This window comes from Aethina tumida, chromosome 4, assembly GCF_024364675.1.
Source record: "Aethina tumida isolate Nest 87 chromosome 4, icAetTumi1.1, whole genome shotgun sequence".
NCBI lineage: Eukaryota > Metazoa > Arthropoda > Insecta > Coleoptera > Nitidulidae > Aethina > Aethina tumida.
Window position 1 is genome coordinate 2,450,367 of NC_065438.1, and position 18,808 is coordinate 2,469,174.

Here is an 18,808-nt window from a genome sequence, read left to right on the forward strand (position 1 = left end):
TGACAAATATTTTGTAGAATTCGCTGTAAGAATACAATTTGTTAACTTTTAAAAAGTAAGTGGCTTTAAAATAAGTATTTAATAAGAAAAAAAATTGTTTTGTTTAGGAATTATGGAAAATAGAGTACAATTTAGTCAGAATGAAGTGACAATAAGTTGTCCAAACATTTTCAATTGATAAAATGGAAACAAACTTGTAAACTTAGAAAAACAAGTTCCAAGAAGTGAATTTATTAAAATTTTGACAAATATTTTGTAGAATTTGCTGTAAGAATACAATTTGTTAACTTTTAAAAAGTAGGTGGCTTTAAAATAAGTATATAATAAGAAAAAAAATTGTTTTGTTTAAGAATTATGGAAAATAGAGTACAATTTAGTCAGAATGAAGTGACAATAAGTTGTCCAATTATTTCCAACTGATAAAATGGAAACAAACTTGTAAAATTAGAGAAACAAGTTCCAAGAAGTGAATTTATTAAAATTTTGACAAATATTTTGTAGAATTTTCTGTAAGAATACAATTTGTTAACTTTTAAAAAGTAGGTGGCTTTAAAATAAGTATATAATAAGAAAAAAAATTGTTTTGTTTAGGAATTATGGAAAATAGAGTACAATTTAGTCAGAATGAAGTGACAATAAGTTGTCCAATTATTTCCAACTGATAAAATGGAAACAAACTTGTAAAATTAGAGAAACAAGTTCCAAGAAGTGAGTTTATTAAAATTTTGACAAATATTTTGTAGAATTCACTGTAAGAATACAATTTGTTAACTTTTATAAAGTAAGTGGCTTTAAAATAAGTATTTAATAAGAAAAAAAATTGTTTTGTTTAGGAATTATGGAAAATAGAGTACAATTTAGTCAGAATGAAGTGACAATAAGTTGTCCAATTATTTCCAACTGATGAAATGGAAACAAACTTGTAAAATTAGAGAAACAAGTTCCAAGAAGTGAATTTATTAAAATTTTGACAAATATTTTGTAGAATTTGCTGTAAGAATACAATTTGTTAACTTTTAAAAAGTAGGTGGCTTTAAAATAAGTATATAATAAGAAAAAAAAATTGTTTTGTTTAAGAATTATGGAAAATAGAATACAATTTAGTCAGAATGAAGTGACAATAAGTTGTCCAATTATTTCCAACTGATAAAATGAAAACAAACTTGTAAAATTAGAGAAACAAGTTCCAAGAAGTGAATTTATTAAAATTTTGACAAATATTTTGTAGAATTCACTGTAAGAATACAATTTGTTAACTTTTATAAAGTAAGTGGCTTTAAAATAAGTATTTAATAAGAAAAAAAATTGTTTTGTTTAGGAATTATGGAAAATAGAGTACAATTTAGTCAGAATGAAGTGACAATAAGTTGTCCAATTATTTCCAACTGATAAAATGGAGACAAACTTGTAAAATTAGAGAAACAAGTTCCAAGAAGTGAGTTTATTAAAATTTTGACAAATATTTTGTAGAATTTGCTGTAAGAATACAATTTGTTAACTTTTAAAAAGTAGGTGGCTTTAAAATAAGTATATAATAAGAAAAAAAATTGTTTTGTTTAAGAATTATGGAAAATAGAGTACAATTTAGTCAGAATGAAGTGACAATAAGTTGTCCAATTATTTCCAACTGATAAAATGGAAACAAACTTGTAAAATTAGAGAAACAAGTTCCAAGAAGTGAGTTTATTAAAATTTTGACAAATATTTTGTAGAATTCACTTTAAGAATACAATTTGTTAACTTTTATAAAGTAAGTGGCTTTAAAATAAGTATTTAATAAGAAAAAAATTGTTTTGTTTAGGAATTATGGAAAAAATGGAGTACAATTTAGTCAGAATGAAGTGACAATAAGTTGTCCAATTATTTCCAACTGATAAAATGGAAACAAACTTGTAAAATTAGAGAAACAAGTTCCAAGAAGTGAATTTATTAAAATTTTGACAAATATTTTGTAGAATTTGCTGTAAGAATACAATTTGTTAACTTTTAAAAAGTAGGTGGCTTTAAAATAAGTATATAATAAGAAAAAAAAATTGTTTTGTTTAAGAATTATGGAAAATAGAATACAATTTAGTCAGAATGAAGTGACAATAAGTTGTCCAATTATTTCCAACTGATAAAATGAAAACAAACTTGTAAAATTAGAGAAACAAGTTCCAAGAAGTGAATTTATTAAAATTTTGACAAATATTTTGTAGAATTCACTGTAAGAATACAATTTGTTAACTTTTATAAAGTAAGTGGCTTTAAAATAAGTATTTAATAAGAAAAAAAATTGTTTTGTTTAGGAATTATGGAAAATAGAGTACAATTTAGTCAGAATGAAGTGACAATAAGTTGTCCAATTATTTCCAACTGATAAAATGGAGACAAACTTGTAAAATTAGAGAAACAAGTTCCAAGAAGTGAGTTTATTAAAATTTTGACAAATATTTTGTAGAATTTGCTGTAAGAATACAATTTGTTAACTTTTAAAAAGTAGGTGGCTTTAAAATAAGTATATAATAAGAAAAAAAATTGTTTTGTTTAAGAATTATGGAAAATAGAGTACAATTTAGTCAGAATGAAGTGACAATAAGTTGTCCAATTATTTCCAACTGATAAAATGGAAACAAACTTGTAAAATTAGAGAAACAAGTTCCAAGAAGTGAGTTTATTAAAATTTTGACAAATATTTTGTAGAATTCACTTTAAGAATACAATTTGTTAACTTTTATAAAGTAAGTGGCTTTAAAATAAGTATTTAATAAGAAAAAAATTGTTTTGTTTAGGAATTATGGAAAAAATGGAGTACAATTTAGTCAGAATGAAGTGACAATAAGTTGTCCAATTATTTCCAACTGATAAAATGGAAACAAACTTGTAAAATTAGAGAAACAAGTTCCAAGAAGTGAATTTATTAAAATTTTGACAAATATTTTGTAGAATTTGCTGTAAGAATACAATTTGTTAACTTTTAAAAAGTAGGTGGCTTTAAAATAAGTATATAATAAGAAAAAAAAATTGTTTTGTTTAAGAATTATGGAAAATAGAATACAATTTAGTCAGAATGAAGTGACAATAAGTTGTCCAATTATTTCCAACTGATAAAATGAAAACAAACTTGTAAAATTAGAGAAACAAGTTCCAAGAAGTGAATTTATTAAAATTTTGACAAATATTTTGTAGAATTCACTGTAAGAATACAATTTGTTAACTTTTATAAAGTAAGTGGCTTTAAAATAAGTATTTAATAAGAAAAAAAATTGTTTTGTTTAGGAATTATGGAAAATAGAGTACAATTTAGTCAGAATGAAGTGACAATAAGTTGTCCAATTATTTCCAACTGATAAAATGGAGACAAACTTGTAAAATTAGAGAAACAAGTTCCAAGAAGTGAGTTTATTAAAATTTTGACAAATATTTTGTAGAATTCACTGTAAGAATACAATTTGTTAACTTTTATAAAGTAAGTGGCTTTAAAATAAGTATTTAATAAGAAAAAAAATTGTTTTGTTTAGGAATTATGGAAAATAGAGTACAATTTAGTCAGAATGAAGTGACAATAAGTTATCCAATTATTTCCAACTGATGAAATGGAAACAAACTTGTAAAATTAGAAAAACAAGTTCCAAGAAGGGAATATATTAAAACTTTGGCTATATTTTGTGGAATGCATTGCAGAAATTGGTTTGTCAGGAATTTATGGAAAATAAAGTACAATTTATTCAGAGTGACAATAAGTTGTTCAATTATATCCAACTGATAAAATGGAAACCAAACTTTCAAAAAGTGAGTTTATTAAAATTATGTCACATATTTTGTAGAATTCAATGTAGGAATGCAATCTGTTAATTTATAAAAAAGTGTCTTTAAAAAAGTACTTAATAATAGATTTTTTTAACCTAATAAAAATTCCAAAAGAAGATTAAATGGTGTATGTCCTTGATAAATTTCCAGTTGGAATTTTTGCTTGTTTCTTTAAATTTCTGCATTTAAGTATTTTATTATCACTAATTAGTAAAGCAATTAATTAATTCAAGCTAATTGCGATAACTTTCTCCAAATTATGATAAATTAATCTTTTGCTGTCTAATTCTAAAAGAAATACATTGAACATTAATAAATAAGTTAAATGCGACTAAATCGACACACGGAGGCAATTTGTAACCGAAGTTCAAGATCTCCTAAAATATTTTGCTTCATTGTGGCATTTCTGTGTATGTTAACAACCACGTTACAAGAAAAATTTGATTGTGCAACCAATTCGCGGTAAATATGCGTCGTATATTCCACGATAAACATTCATTTTTAATGATTCGCGGAACGACACACGCCAACAATGTCACTGAAGTTATCCGAGGTGTGACACCCCATCGTCAACTTCCGATCCGACATCAGATGCCAATGGGTGTTGTGTGAATGGATCCTGCGACATTTTCGTTGACACAACGTTTGTCGGAACACTCGGTGATGTTTGCTCGTACGGGCTCAGCCGAAAGGAGTTGTGTGTGTGTGGGAATTGTTAATAATCTTCCGCTTCAGTTCCTGAACGGTCAATATTTGACCAATGGTCGCGAGATGAACGACCCTCCACCTTTTCAAATGCACAAAGACAAATTAGATTGCCGTCACTAATTGTTTGTTGATCGTCAACATTACAAGAAGATCATTATTCCGAGGTACTTTGTTTAATGGGAAGACGGCTAATTCACACTGTACACACCCCGTTAGGGAAAATGAATTTACGACTTTTCTGCCGACTATTTTGAACAAATATTTTAACAAGTGTTTAATGTTGTCTTTGACGTCATCAAACGTGAAAAATTAATTGTACATACACCGTACTTATTACAATAATTGGAATTTCCAACTTTAGCTTCGATCATGTTGAAGGTCGTTTTAAAGAGACGACGGACCACGTAAGCGTCAGGTGTGCAACACCGGATTAATCCGTTCTTAACTGTGCTCACATTTTTTTCGCAATATTCTAATTCTGTTGTAACCGGCATTTTTCCTCGAACGAATTAAATCGATCATGGATGCCTGACAGCATAAAATTGATTACTGCCGGAAGTCGACCATTTGTGATTTTATGGATTTTGTGGTCATTAAACCAGAAACAATTAGTTAATTTTATGGTGATTTTATTCTGATACAGATTTATTTTGTTTTCATCAATCGTCAGCAAAACCAGTTTTTTCCTATTAATCAACTTCTGATGAGTCTTATTGAATTCCCAAAATATTTCACACCAAAATTCTTAATGAATCATCAAGTTTTTCGATTGTTTTTGGTTGCTCATTATGACTTTATTGTTTCCAAATTGTGTTTTATTATTCATAAATTGGCAACAAGTCAAATTTTCATGTGTTAAATTATTTTAGAAGCAGCTTATTACCATAAAACTAATAAATTTTTGTATTATTGTCATTTTATTTTGACTAAATTGTACTTTATTTTCCATAAATTCCTGATAAAACATTTTTTTTCTTATCAAATAAACATTTTACTTTTTATAAATTAACAGATTGATTCCTCCAGTGAATTCTACAGAAAATATATGCTAAAATATTAATAAATTCACTTTTTGGAATTTGTTTCTCTAATTTTACAAAGTTTTTGCTATTTCATCAGTTGGAATTAATTGTCTAATTATTCTGACTAAATTGTACTTTATTTTCCATAAATTCCTGACAAAATAATTGTTTTTCTTATTAAATACTTGTTTTAAATCTAAATAATCTTTATAAGTTAACAGAGTGTATTTCTACAGTGTATTCCACAAAATATATGCCAAAATTTTAATAAATTCACTTCTTGGAATCTTGTTTCTTTAATTTTACAGAGTTTTTGCTATTTCATCAGTTGGAAATAATTGGACAACTTATTGACATTTTATTCTGACTAAATTGTACTTTATTTTTCATAAATTCCTGACAAAATAATTGTTTTTCTTATAAAATGCTTGTTTTATATCTAAATAATCTTTATAAGTTAACAGAGTGTATTTCTACAGTGTATTCCATAAAATATATGCCATAATTTGATTAAATTCACTTCTTGGAATCTTGTTTCTCTAATTTTACAAAGTTTTTGCTATTTCATCAGTTGGAAATAATTGGACAACTTATTGTCATTTTATTCTGACTAAATTGTACTTTATTTTTCATAAATTCCTGACAAAATAAATGTTTTTATTATTAAATGCTTGTTTTAAATCTAAATAATCTTTATAAGTTGACAAAGTGTATTTCTACAGTGTATTCCATAAAATATATGCTATAATTTGAATAAATTCACTTCTTGGAATCTTGTTTCTCTAATTTTACAAAGTTTTTGCTATTTCATCAGTTGGAAATAATTGGACAACTTATTGTCATTTTATTCTGATTAAATTGTAATTTATTTTCCATAAATTCCTGACAAAACAATTGTTTTTCTTATTAAATGCTTGTTTTAAATCTAAATAATCTTTATAAGTTAACAGAGTGTATTTCTACAGTGTATTCCACAAAATATATGCCAAAATTTGAATAAATTCACTTTTTGGAAACTTGTTTCTCTAATTTTACACTGCTATTTCATCAGTTGGAAATAATTGGACAACTTATTGTCATTTTATTCTGACTAAATTGTACTTTATTTTATATAAATTCCTAACAAGACAGTGTATCCCACAAAATATATGCCAAAATTTGAATAAATTCCCTTCTTGGAACTTGTTTTTGTTGTCATTTTATTAGTTGGAAAGAATTAAACAACCTATTGTCATTTCTTTGTGACTAAATTGTTATATCATTATTAAATATTAAACAAAATTTCATTCTAGGAATACGTATCAATATTATCAGTTAAAACATGTTACATATTTTATCATTTTATTGTAAGTTTCTCTATAAAAATCTATTTTACATTTTTATATATTGTGAATATTTTTCTAAACTGCTTAATCTCATAAATACTTGTTTTTATTGGTGTCATTCATTCATGAAGATGAAGTTTTGATTTAAATACAAAGACAAACAACAAAATAGTTTAATATTACCTATTTTATTTTGTTGTAGTGTAAATTATTTTTGCTAAAAACACACAGATAATGTTACAAAGTTGTTTCTATTAATCATAGATTTGCATCAAGACCAGTTTTTCCATATTAAACTAAACAACTTTTTTATGCATATATCCATCCAGATGCTAAATTGTCCTTAAATTCTGCAGAATTTTATATTACCAACATTCCACAACAGTTTCACTTTTTTCTGATCTCGACTGGACTGGTAATAAATCGTACCGGCGGACTTGACATAAATATTCAAATTCGTATACGTCGGTGGCATTTCAGTTTCAATGACTCACATTAAAAGTGTACTACCGGTGTAGTGTGCCAATTAGCATACAGAATTTTAATTATATTTTATACAAAACCGCATTTAAAAATAGCATCTTAGTCATGCTTGAGATCGAGTGAAAGTGCCATTCATTCCATTTATAGCACTGAAATCACGGTGCTGAAATTCAGGCGTTTTCGGCCTCCGGGAGGGCAGATGCGCTTCCACGAAGCCCATCATCCCGACCTCAATTACGTGGCATGCACAATCATTTTGAAGGAATAATACGTTGCGGTGTAATTGCATATCGATTCGTTGTTTCAGGTCCAAAGATGGCAAACCTTATCCGTGGCCCACGAGCTTTTCACGTCTGATCCTCTATCCGGAGAGTGCGAATCAAACGGTTTACACGCAATCGGTGACCGAAGACGATGCCGGCAATTACACGTGCGTGCTGAGGAACGACACCGTTGTCATTCAGCACACGATACAGTTCAAAGTTTTCGGTAAGTAGCCAGCTATGTTAGCTAGTTCTTTGTTAATCACTTCGAGGTTTTAGAAAATTATATAACAGTTTTTTCTGCCAAACTATGTTAGGTGTGAAAGTTTGGAAATCGATTAGACTTCAAAAGATTTCTGAGAACACTTTTGTGTTCATTTCAATTTAAAAACATTACAAAGTTTGAGCTTGTTGAGATCATAAATATTATCTTTGTTATTATATCAAGTGATTTTTGTTTTATCTTAGTCATAATAAACACTTCAATTCTGTCAATAAAACTAATTATCGAACATTCCTTAAAGTTTTAAGGAGCAATATTCTGTTTTTTTTAAATTTAATTACATCAACTTGTATTCGAAGATTAAAGTTATTTAAAAAGTTGGTAATCATTAAATTTAAAACAACCTAACCTAACACTTTGAAATCTTTTAACATTTAATAAATTTTTGAGCAACCAATTTTGTGGTTGTACTGGAAGATTAAAAATGTTGTCTAATTTTCTCAAAAATTAAGATTTAGGAACAGAAAAGTATCAAAAACCTATCAACAAAGAATAAATGTTTAACAGCAACGATATAAACCTTTAATACTTCTAAATTCATGTATTTAAAAAGTTGGTAATCATTGAATTTAAAACAACATAACCTAACTCTTTGAAATCTTTTAACATTTAATAAATTTTTGAGCAACCAATTCTGTGGTTGTACTGGAAGATTAAAAATGTTGTCTAATTTTATCAAAAATTAAGATTTAGGAACAGAAAAGTATCAAATAACCTATCAACAAAGAATAAATGTTTAACAACAACGATAAAAAGCTTTAATACTTCTAAATTCAAGTATTAAAAAGTTGGTAATCATTAAATTTAAAACAACATAACGTAGTTCTTTGAAATCTTTTAAATTTAACACAAATAAGACAAAACTTTAATATTTATTTAATTTTCTCTTGAATAATTTCTATTTTAAGAATAGGACTAAACATGTCAACAACATTTAATTTCATGGTGATCTTATCCTTTTTATAAATTTTAAATGGATATCTAGAGTTTTATATTAAAGTTGAATAAAAGTCAGGTATTATACAGCTTTAAATTTAGTTCCTGTGAAGTTTTCAATTACTTTTAATAATAAGATACTTTTCTTGAGAGTGCATGAAGAATATTAAAGCTTGAACTTTCAACAAATTTCTATTAAGAAGTGTGAAATTTCATTCTTATTTACATTCCATGCTTGATTAATTTCGTTGATTCTTTTTCTTTTTTCGTTACCAGAATTGATACTTATTCATTATGACAAGAAAAAGCTTAACCTTCGTTGCCCCTTTAATGATTCCGAAAATTGGAACAAATAAATGTTAGTTTTAAATTCAATGTCTCGTAAACATTTCTATACAAACAAACGTCATTAAAGTCGTAGCGTACATTTACATCACAATCAAACCAATTAAGTACACATCCTTTGTTCGCAATTCACTTCGAAAAAGATGACTAAAAGCAAAGCTTCCAGAAACCGTACTTAATACCCGTAAAACCGCAGCAACAAACAATGGGCTTGTGCATGCACAGGAATGACGAAGCCGGGAAAGTACCCGCATCGAATATTCAGCGAATTTGCGTAACGAACGCTTTTTAAAAAGCCAATTTCCATAATGCAGCTGAGTCCCGTCGTCCACCTAAAATGACGCGTCGGCGTCGGATCCGATAATCCGTTAATTAGCATTAATGGATGCACAGGTGCATCCACTGTCCCGATTAACACCCCGGTGTTTTCGGTCGCGGAAAAACTCCTCCCACGGCACACGAAGCCCACGCGTATCCGGTAAAAGTGGTACGTGCCATTTAAGACACGGCAACAAGGTGGCGATTTTTGTCCAGGTGTTTAGACGCATGTAGGGGGCACGTTTTTAAATCGGCGAGACTACATGGTAATTGATAACTGTTGTATTAATGAGACGTGTGGGTTATGGAGTATGCGTTTGACAATTTCACTTGTGACCGGTTTCGCATGGCCCAAACACATGAATTATCCCAACCGTGGTTGGGAAACAAATCGATACATACTATAAAACAATCGATTTGTGGGCTTAGAGAAATATTATTCCAACTGCCTGGCTGGGTTTATTATTATGGTGCAGGAATGCATTTTTGATTGGGAGTTACAGCCTTAAAGAATACATTGTTTAGGTCTTTGTTAAGTAACGTTAATTGCAAAACATAATTAAAAATAGATTATCCACACACATACACATTGTTCCCACAAAACTTAAATAATTTTATTAAAATTCACAACAAGAATTAAATACATAAACATGCAATGCAAACCTTCTTCTATTTTTAGTAAAATATCCTAGAATTTTGTGGTTTATTTAAAAGTTTCTCCTGAATAAAACGGATGTTACTTTGCTTAAGAATTTCTTAAGTTTTCATTTACATTTTCTATTTTAATATATCTTGGAATTGTGTGGCTATATAAATTACACCAGTATGCTGATTGCAAAATATCTTTTTATCCTATTTTTAGAATGTTCATTTAGTTTTCTTTGCCTAGCAAACATTAAATATAAAATAAATATTCTATTTAATATTGAAAACATCTTAATCCAAATACTTAAATTTAGAAGCTTTAAAGCTTGATCTTGTTTATGTTAATCATTTATTCTTTGTTATTTTATACTCTACTCTTCCTAAATCTTATTTTTTAAGCAAATTAGAGAAAATTAATCTCTTCGAATACAACTAGAGTTGAAAGGTTAAAAATTTGTTAAATGCTCAAAGGTTCCAAAGAATAATATTCTGTTATTTTACATTTAAGGGTATCAACTTATTAAATACTTGAATTTAGAAGTCTTAAAGGTTGATCTTGTTGATGTTAATCATTTATTCTTTGTTATTTTATTTTCTACTCCTCCTAAATCCTATTTTTTAAGCAAATTGGAGAAAATTAATCTCTTCGAATACAACTAGAACTGAAATGTTAATAATTTGTTAAATGCTCAAAGGTTCCAAAGAATAATATTCTGTTCTTTTAAATTTAAGGGTATCAACTTATTAAATACTTGAATTTAGAAGTCTTAAAGCTTAATTTTGTTATGTTAATCAATTATTTTTTGAAATTTTATATTCTACTTGCTTTTTTTTGTCAAACTGAGTGAATAACAATACATTTTTCTGGTGAAAAGTATGAACAGGGAGTAACAGATGAACAAATAAATTAACCAAGCATGGAATGTAAACAGGAATGAAATTTCATACTTTTTAATAGAAATTTATTGAGTTCAAGCTTTATACACTTATCTAAAGAAGAATATCTTATTATTAAAAGTAATTGAAAACTTGACACAAATTTAAAGCTGTATAAAATTGGATTTTCATTCAACTTTTATATAAAACTTCTCTAGATATTCATTTAAAATTTATAAAAGAGGTAAAAATACCATGAAATTAAATATTTTCCAAAAGTTAAGACAAATATAAGTAACGTTCTATTGTTATAATAGAAAATAATGACATTTATTAAGTTTTAAAAAGGTTAACTCATATTTTTAATATTTTCTAATAAGTTGCCATAATTATGGTCACTACCGTACATTCAATTTAGTCTGAATTTTACTGAAAAAGCTTTAAACTGGACTTTCGCAGGAAGTCCCTGAATTACCGGTGCACAATTTCAATTACAAGCACGACAGAACTCTTGGTAGCTTGATTTACAACCAATTCAGTAATGCAGGCGTTAAATTGATTCGAGTGCAATTTTCGGAAGCGACGTTCCGGGAATTCCCCCTCGGTGTAATTGATAATAAGATTGTTAATATTGCAACACAACGGACGAAGCCGGCAATATTCGCTTTGATCCATCCACCACCACGCAAAACTGGCGCACTTGATGTCAACCGAAACAGGATATTTTAATACAAAGGGGGCCTATTAGTACAAATTGCATCGTAATGGTAGCAGAACCTGAGAACGGGTCCTTCGAAAGCGACAGCCTTTGTTTGGGGGGTGATGGTGGAGTGTGGTGCGGCTGAAAATCCGTTCTTGCGGCACAATAAATTGCCGGTTTGATCGGTTCAGGCATGCGATTATTCTGCAACCCACGGACAAGTTGCTTATTATATTAAATTGTTGCTCAGTTATACATACGATTCCATGTTTTTAACATTTATTATTGTGTTCGTTTATTTAAATTCCATGCTTTAAGAAATAGGAAACACAACTTGCAATTTTGCTGGAAGCTCTATATAATAAAATATTTTTTAAAATAGAATTGTGACTTATTTTTCCATGCTATGAAATTCCTGAGATATTTTACAATGTCTATATAAAACACAATTTAAATTAATACATAAATACATACTTGTTGTTATATTTACTTCTTGTTAGACAAAGAATTATTAAATTCTCAAAACACGACTACAAAATATTCTTTATTTTGTGTGTTTTTGGCCAAAATAATTATATTGAAGATGCTTTAAATGCTTTAAATAAGAGACAATTTGATAAAATATCAATAAAATGGGCCAAAATTATAAAACAAAAAGGATATTATACAAAGTGTTAATTCATAATTAAATAACACAGGTTTAATCATTAAAAATCCCCTTCAAAACTAAAGTTGCTATGTTTATGTCCAACACAGTCGAGTTCCTCGAATAATGGCCACTACTGTATATATAATATTCTGATCTTCCTAATTGGGAAGAGAGGAGTATTTGCTGAATCTATTAGTTATTTGTTGCATAAAAATGTGTAAAAATTGGCACAAATAAAGGAGCTTTTATTTAACTTATCTCCAGTGTCAGCAGGAAACAGGGTGAACGCACCAAAACTCCATTTCCACGTGGCCGGTTAATTATCCGTTCGAGTAAATTCATACAATGATTATTGAACCGTCCGTTTTAGCATTTTGCATTGACATCATTTTCCCGGAATGCGATAAGAACGCCCGTGTTGCACCCCAACAAAATCCATTCGTGCGTGCGTTGTGTGTGCAAAAAAAAATGGAAGAGTTTCCCAGTAAAGCGCTAATGCACTTCCTTTCCGGGCGCAGTGCTTTTACTGTTACACGATCGGGCTGATTTTACAAGGTGTAATTAGAAAAAAACACCATGTGGTTTTACGCGAAACAATTGTCCTTGCATCAAACTGAGGATTTTTCGATAAATGATCTGTTATTATGGCTTTGATTGTGGGTAATTCACTTGTATGATTAATTACTAGGTACAACGAACACATTGTCTCAAACCATTTTAATGTGCTACTATTTATGAGAATAACTAAAATTGTTTCTGAGATATTTCTTTCAAGCTGAGGTTAAAAACCATAAAGAAAATTCATATATATTTTACATAAGTTTCTAAAATAACATTTGATAAGGAATTATGATTAAATGCAGCGTATTTACTCATCTAATTAATTATATTATCAGTTTTATCAACTTATTTGGAGTAGTTAGTCTAGTTTCTTAAATTAAGTTTGAAGGTTTTGTAAAAACAATATGTTAAAACATATTTCTTTGTCCATTACTGTACATGCATTTGAAGAGAAGTAAAATTAAGTTGCTATAATAATGTCCACTACTATACATATATCTGAAAACAAGTAAAATTAAGTTTCTATAATAATGTCCATTACTGTACATACCTCTGAAGAGAAGTAAAATTAAGTTGCTTTAATAATGTCCACTACTGTACATACATCTGAAGAGAAATAAAATTAAGTTGCTATAATAATGTCCACTACTGTACATACATCTGAAGAGAAATAAAATTAAGTTGCTATAATAATGTCCACTACTATACATACATCTGAAGATAAGTAAAATTACGTTGCTATAATAATGTCCACTACTGTACATACATCTGAAGAGAAATAAAATTAAGTTGCTATAATAATGTCCACTACTATACATACATCTGAAGATAAGTAAAATTAAGTTGCTATAATAATGTCCACTACTGTACATACATCTGAAGAGAAATAAAATTAAGTTGCTATAATAATGTCCACTACTATACATACATCTGAATAGAAGTAAAATTAAGTTACTATAAAAATGTCCACTACTGTACATACATCTGAAGAGAAGTAAAATTAAGTTTCTATAATAATGTCCACCACACTACATCCAACTCTTCTTACTGAGCAAATTGAACGTACAGTAGTGGCCATAATTATAGAAACTTATTTAAATTAAATTCTATATAGTTTCTATATTTTTTTGATAAAAACTTCGAACTTTGAAAGTATCTGAAATATAAAATATAAATTAACATACACAATTAGACAATAGGAAAATTAAGTTAAGGTTTTTTTCAACAAATAAATATTTTTAGGTGCTAATAATTAATTTACAATTGAAAAAAGTAAAAATAATCAATAATTAATTAAGAAAATGATTTTATAATATTAAAAAGTGATTTTCTTAATTTTTATTATAATCAGTCAATAAAAATAATACTGAAATACTATATAGTTTGTCTTCTAAAAAAATAATTTAAGTGTTTGACTAGTGATTCATTGATAATTCATCGTTTTTATTTGTTTCAGAAAAAGTACCCGACGACCCGAAAGTCACCTACCTATCCGACAACAAAGAAGTGATACTAGGCCAAGAGTTGCGCCTGTTTTGCGAGGCATTCGCAGGTGAGCGTCAAACCCATTCCACCTATCCAAAACCTTTGAGAAAGATCCAATTCCTTAAGACACCGCGACTGACTTACGTCGAAGTCTTTCGTCTCGGATCGATCCCGTTGTCCGTTGCAATTTACGTGGAACTCGCACACTATTTGCGGCGACGTTTCGGCCCCGTTTCTTCGACGAAGTGCAAACTATAGAATTAATCCGTTTTGCAGGTCGGGTCGATCTGCCGGATGCCCACAACGACGCGGTCTGGCACAAGACCGGCGACCACAATGGCACCATGGACAAGGACCCGAGGATACACCAGATCAAGTCCGCAAGGTACGTTTTTTGTCCGCCTTATTGACTTTTGGTTGAATGAAACTTCATCTTTAGAAACTTCCACTCGACTTAAGTTTCATTGTGGGCTGCGATCGTTAAAACTTGCAGGAGTGTGTCAGTTCTGAGAAAGACCTCAATGTTATTCATACTGCTCGTGGAGACGTTCTATTATATATAAACTTTCTTTTTGTCATACTTCCAGGATTTATTGCTTTGTGTTTAACTGGAACTTTTACTCCGATGGTTTTCTCATTAAAACTCCTAACAAACATTTCTGTCACAGTTGCCAAGTTGGAATGCTCAAGTTTAATTATATTCATGCAGAAAAATTTCACAAGCATCCGGCTGAAAGTCAACATAAAATAGATTTATTGTTGTAGATTGTTGTGTTGAGCAAAGGTTTTGGCTGGCGTGATCGATTAGTTCCAGGAACGGTTTATCGAGAATCGGTTTAATATTTTCCTGAAACAAATAATCCAATTAATCAGTAAAGACATTTATCCAATACATTTACTAAATTACTAATCGTTTTGCTGTAGTAAGAGTGAGTAAAGAAGAATTCCTGCGGTAGGTAGCCGAAAAAGAATTTCGGGTACGTGCAGACGGATGGTACCCGTTTACACGAATACCCACGTTTCCTAAAAAACGAAACCGAAAGTCGGCGTGGTAACAGGTCTCGTTTGGCCATAAAGAGCGTTGCGGTTCAACATAAAGATGTACTGCGACCGCGACGAAACTTGTTATAATTACTCCTAAAAGACATAAAGTCGATGCGAACGAAAAATAAATGAGCGAGCCAGATAAAGAGGGAACGAACCGAGGAGCTCATGTGACAAGTGAGTTTCTCACGCACCGCTCCACTACAACCGGTCTACCAGTGTTTTATTTCCTTAGCCTTGTTTTTGCCACCGACGGTCGCCATTATCTGTTTCGTACCGGAATCGCTACCAATTACAGGCAATTATACGAGCTTTTTTTCTGTCGTACAGCTTTCCGTGCCTACACACAGGTGCTTTATTTAACGATGCATACCGTCATCGATGTCGTGTCTTCCTTTTTTCCTCCAACCGGCCGTCGTAAATCAGGAACCTCAACGTTTAGTTCAATTTTGTCTTCCACCAAAAGTGGGTGCTCTTCCATCACTTGGATCCTGGTTGAGTACCACACGTACCTTACCAGTTTTCCCCTTGTCCAAGAGGCCAGCCATTCTGTCACGATCTGTCGCCGCTTATTAACATATTTCCGCAGCAAAAAACGCACGTCGACCTCTAAATGATAATGGCTGGGAATGTAATACCGGCGGACAATTATTATCGGACGGGCATAAAAACGTCTGCACGCTGCTGTGCTGCCTCCAAGTAATGACACGTGATTAGCGTTGTCACACAAAAATCCACCTCTATTCGTATCAATTGTCCTCACCTAGTTGTGACAGTTTAGGACCCAGTTTTCCCCAATGGTCACTTCCATCAATTGGTCATTGAACTTCATCCCAGACGCAGCTTTTCCCACCTTTTGTTGCCATTTTATGCGGCGGAAATAATGGCCGGTCCGCATATGCGATCACGAAACGGCGATTCCGTCGCCGATCAACGGCGGTTTTACGATTCCGTTCGCCTCCGGAGTGCCGTCCCGCCGCTGCCGTGGCGAAACGCTAACGTCGCCGAATTAGGGACGCTCCAACGGGCCCGTGGCGGTAAATCTCCTCTATTTTTTCTGGGGGAGCCTCGACGATTGGCCCCGGGTGAAATTAGAACACAATTCCAGTAAAATGATTTAACTGAGTTGTTGTCTTGGGATTGATCAAATAAATAAAAACACCACTTAAGTAATAATTGTGTGTTTGTTCTCTCTAATGACACCTACTTTCGGGAAAAACTTATAATTTATGTTGGCGAATTGCCACTAATTACGGTTTATAAATTACAATCATCCAATTATGTATTATTTAATGATTTATACGGGCAAAACCCCCACAGGCGCATTTACGTAACGTGATTGTTGACTTGCAATATTGTTGCACAAACTCTTTGTAAAAAAGACCTGTGGTCACGCTAATGTTGTCGCTGCAAATAATCGGAAAAAGTATATGATAATGATTTTCCTGGAGACCACATTAAACAAATCACCCACATAAAGTCCAATTATGCTGCTTTTATTTATTGTACCGCAAATGCAGCACCGACACAAATCCAAATCAGTAATTAATTAGATGAATCAGATACCACTTCCTCTATATAAATAATTGTATCGGATAATGAGAGGAAATCACTAAAAAAAGGCCATAAAGTTGATGGACGACCAGATAAAGACGTAGTCTGGTAACAAAATATGAAAATTACTTTATCGCATGTGGGATTTCGCAAGATCATATTCTAGCCTACATTTTCTAACACCTGGATGAATTGCTTCAGGCACTTATCATCGTTTTGCTGACGAATATTTAACAATATTAATGTAAAACTAGTCCATTGCGTCGCCGTTTAAATTCTTAGTACTGGCCGGATAATATTTATGTGTACTGAATCATACTCAGATAAAACTCTTTTCAACTATTGTAAAAAATTAACGATAAATACAGTCTGCAATAAGTCATTCTTATTGTTAGTCTCACAATGGCATTTTTTTGTGATAAAATGCACAATACTTGTTAAATACACATTACTGTTGTTTAAAATTAGCAATTATACTCAGAATATTTATGTTAATGACAACTTTTGGGTTACAGGGAGGAGGAACATGTGTACGGAACTTATTTGATAATCGACAACGTGAGGAAGGAAGACTTGGGGGAGTACGTGTGCATGATCACAAAACCAGGAAAGACGATTGAGAAGTTTGTTACTGTTCGGGAAACAGGTAAGCAGTACAAGTTTTATTAATGTTTAATGTTACTAATTAATTAATACCGTTTTCAGTCCAAATTGTGTATCTCAATCCAAACCCGATACCAGTCAAGCAACTGCTTTTGTTCTCGCTTGGCATTTTGCTGGGCATCACCACCGCCATCATCCTCTACGTCCGTTATGCGCTGAAGGTGCGCGTCCACATGAAAGACCTCCTGGCACCCATCGAAGACTCGACCGGCAAAACCAGCGACGTCCTCATAGTCTATTCGGACAAGGACTCCGAAATAGCTCTGGGAGTCTTGTTGCCCACCCTAGAGAACCGCTACAACTACAAGTGTGCTTCCAGAGAGCTTCCCAAAGACGTAAATCAATGTAAGTTAAACTAACGAACCTTGTCAACAACTAGAAAACTAATCTGATTTGATTTATACAGGGTACACGGACTTGAAGACTCCCGCCCAGAACAGCAAGCGTTTGTTGGCAGTGATTTCACCCGCCGCCCTAAAGGACAATTGGGAAAACGAGAACGTGCTGATGGCTTTGAAACAGTTGCAGTCGGTGGGTCCCCAGTTGTGCTGCGTGACACTCAAGGAGCTACCGCTGAAGGAAAACGAAGTGAAGAACGCACAAGGCGAAACCCTGACCGGTTTGAGCAGGAGTTTGAACGTAATTTTGTGGGAACAGGGCGAGAACGAGAAGTTTTGGCTATCCCTACGTCTGAGGCTGCCGCCCAATCGCAGAGTCGAGACTGTCATTACCGTTCCACAGGGTGAAAACAATAAAAGACTGAGTAGTAACTCACAAGAGAGTTTGGATAATTTGGTGTAAATATTTATTGATTATTTAATATTTGTTATTATGGAATTACTTGTATTATCTAATAATGGATCCGAAATATTTTTATGTAAACGAAAGGCTGCCATATATAATATAATCCCCAGCGACGACTTTCGTTATGTAAAAATTGATATAAATGTTAATTGTGATTTTAATATAATGTTATGATTTTTACTTAATAATTTCTTTATTGTAAATTATTTCAATTAAACTATATCTATTTAAATGGACTATTATTCACACCTGTACACTTATTATTAAATCCTAGGTAAGTAAATAAACTAGTAAAGATATAAGTCAAGGTACTTTACAAATAAGTAATGCTGTAGAACACTGAAAAAACACCGTG

General features: G+C 31.1%; 1 protein-coding gene across 1 annotated transcript in view; it reads left to right on the forward strand.

Annotated features, from left to right (window-relative positions):
• The window catches only part of LOC109601475 (interleukin-1 receptor accessory protein-like 1-A), a 45,152-nt gene extending 26,467 nt beyond the window's left edge, over positions 1 to 18,685 (forward strand). The window contains exons 2-7 of the mRNA XM_049966377.1: positions 7,635 to 7,816; positions 14,360 to 14,455; positions 14,665 to 14,773; positions 17,502 to 17,632; positions 17,692 to 17,994; positions 18,056 to 18,685. Of these exons, the coding sequence (XP_049822334.1) occupies positions 7,635 to 7,816; positions 14,360 to 14,455; positions 14,665 to 14,773; positions 17,502 to 17,632; positions 17,692 to 17,994; positions 18,056 to 18,450 (1,216 nt within the window). The 3' untranslated portion in view covers positions 18,451 to 18,685. The remainder of the gene's footprint in view (positions 1 to 7,634; positions 7,817 to 14,359; positions 14,456 to 14,664; positions 14,774 to 17,501; positions 17,633 to 17,691; positions 17,995 to 18,055) is intronic.
• Positions 18,686 to 18,808: the final 123 nt, after the last annotated feature.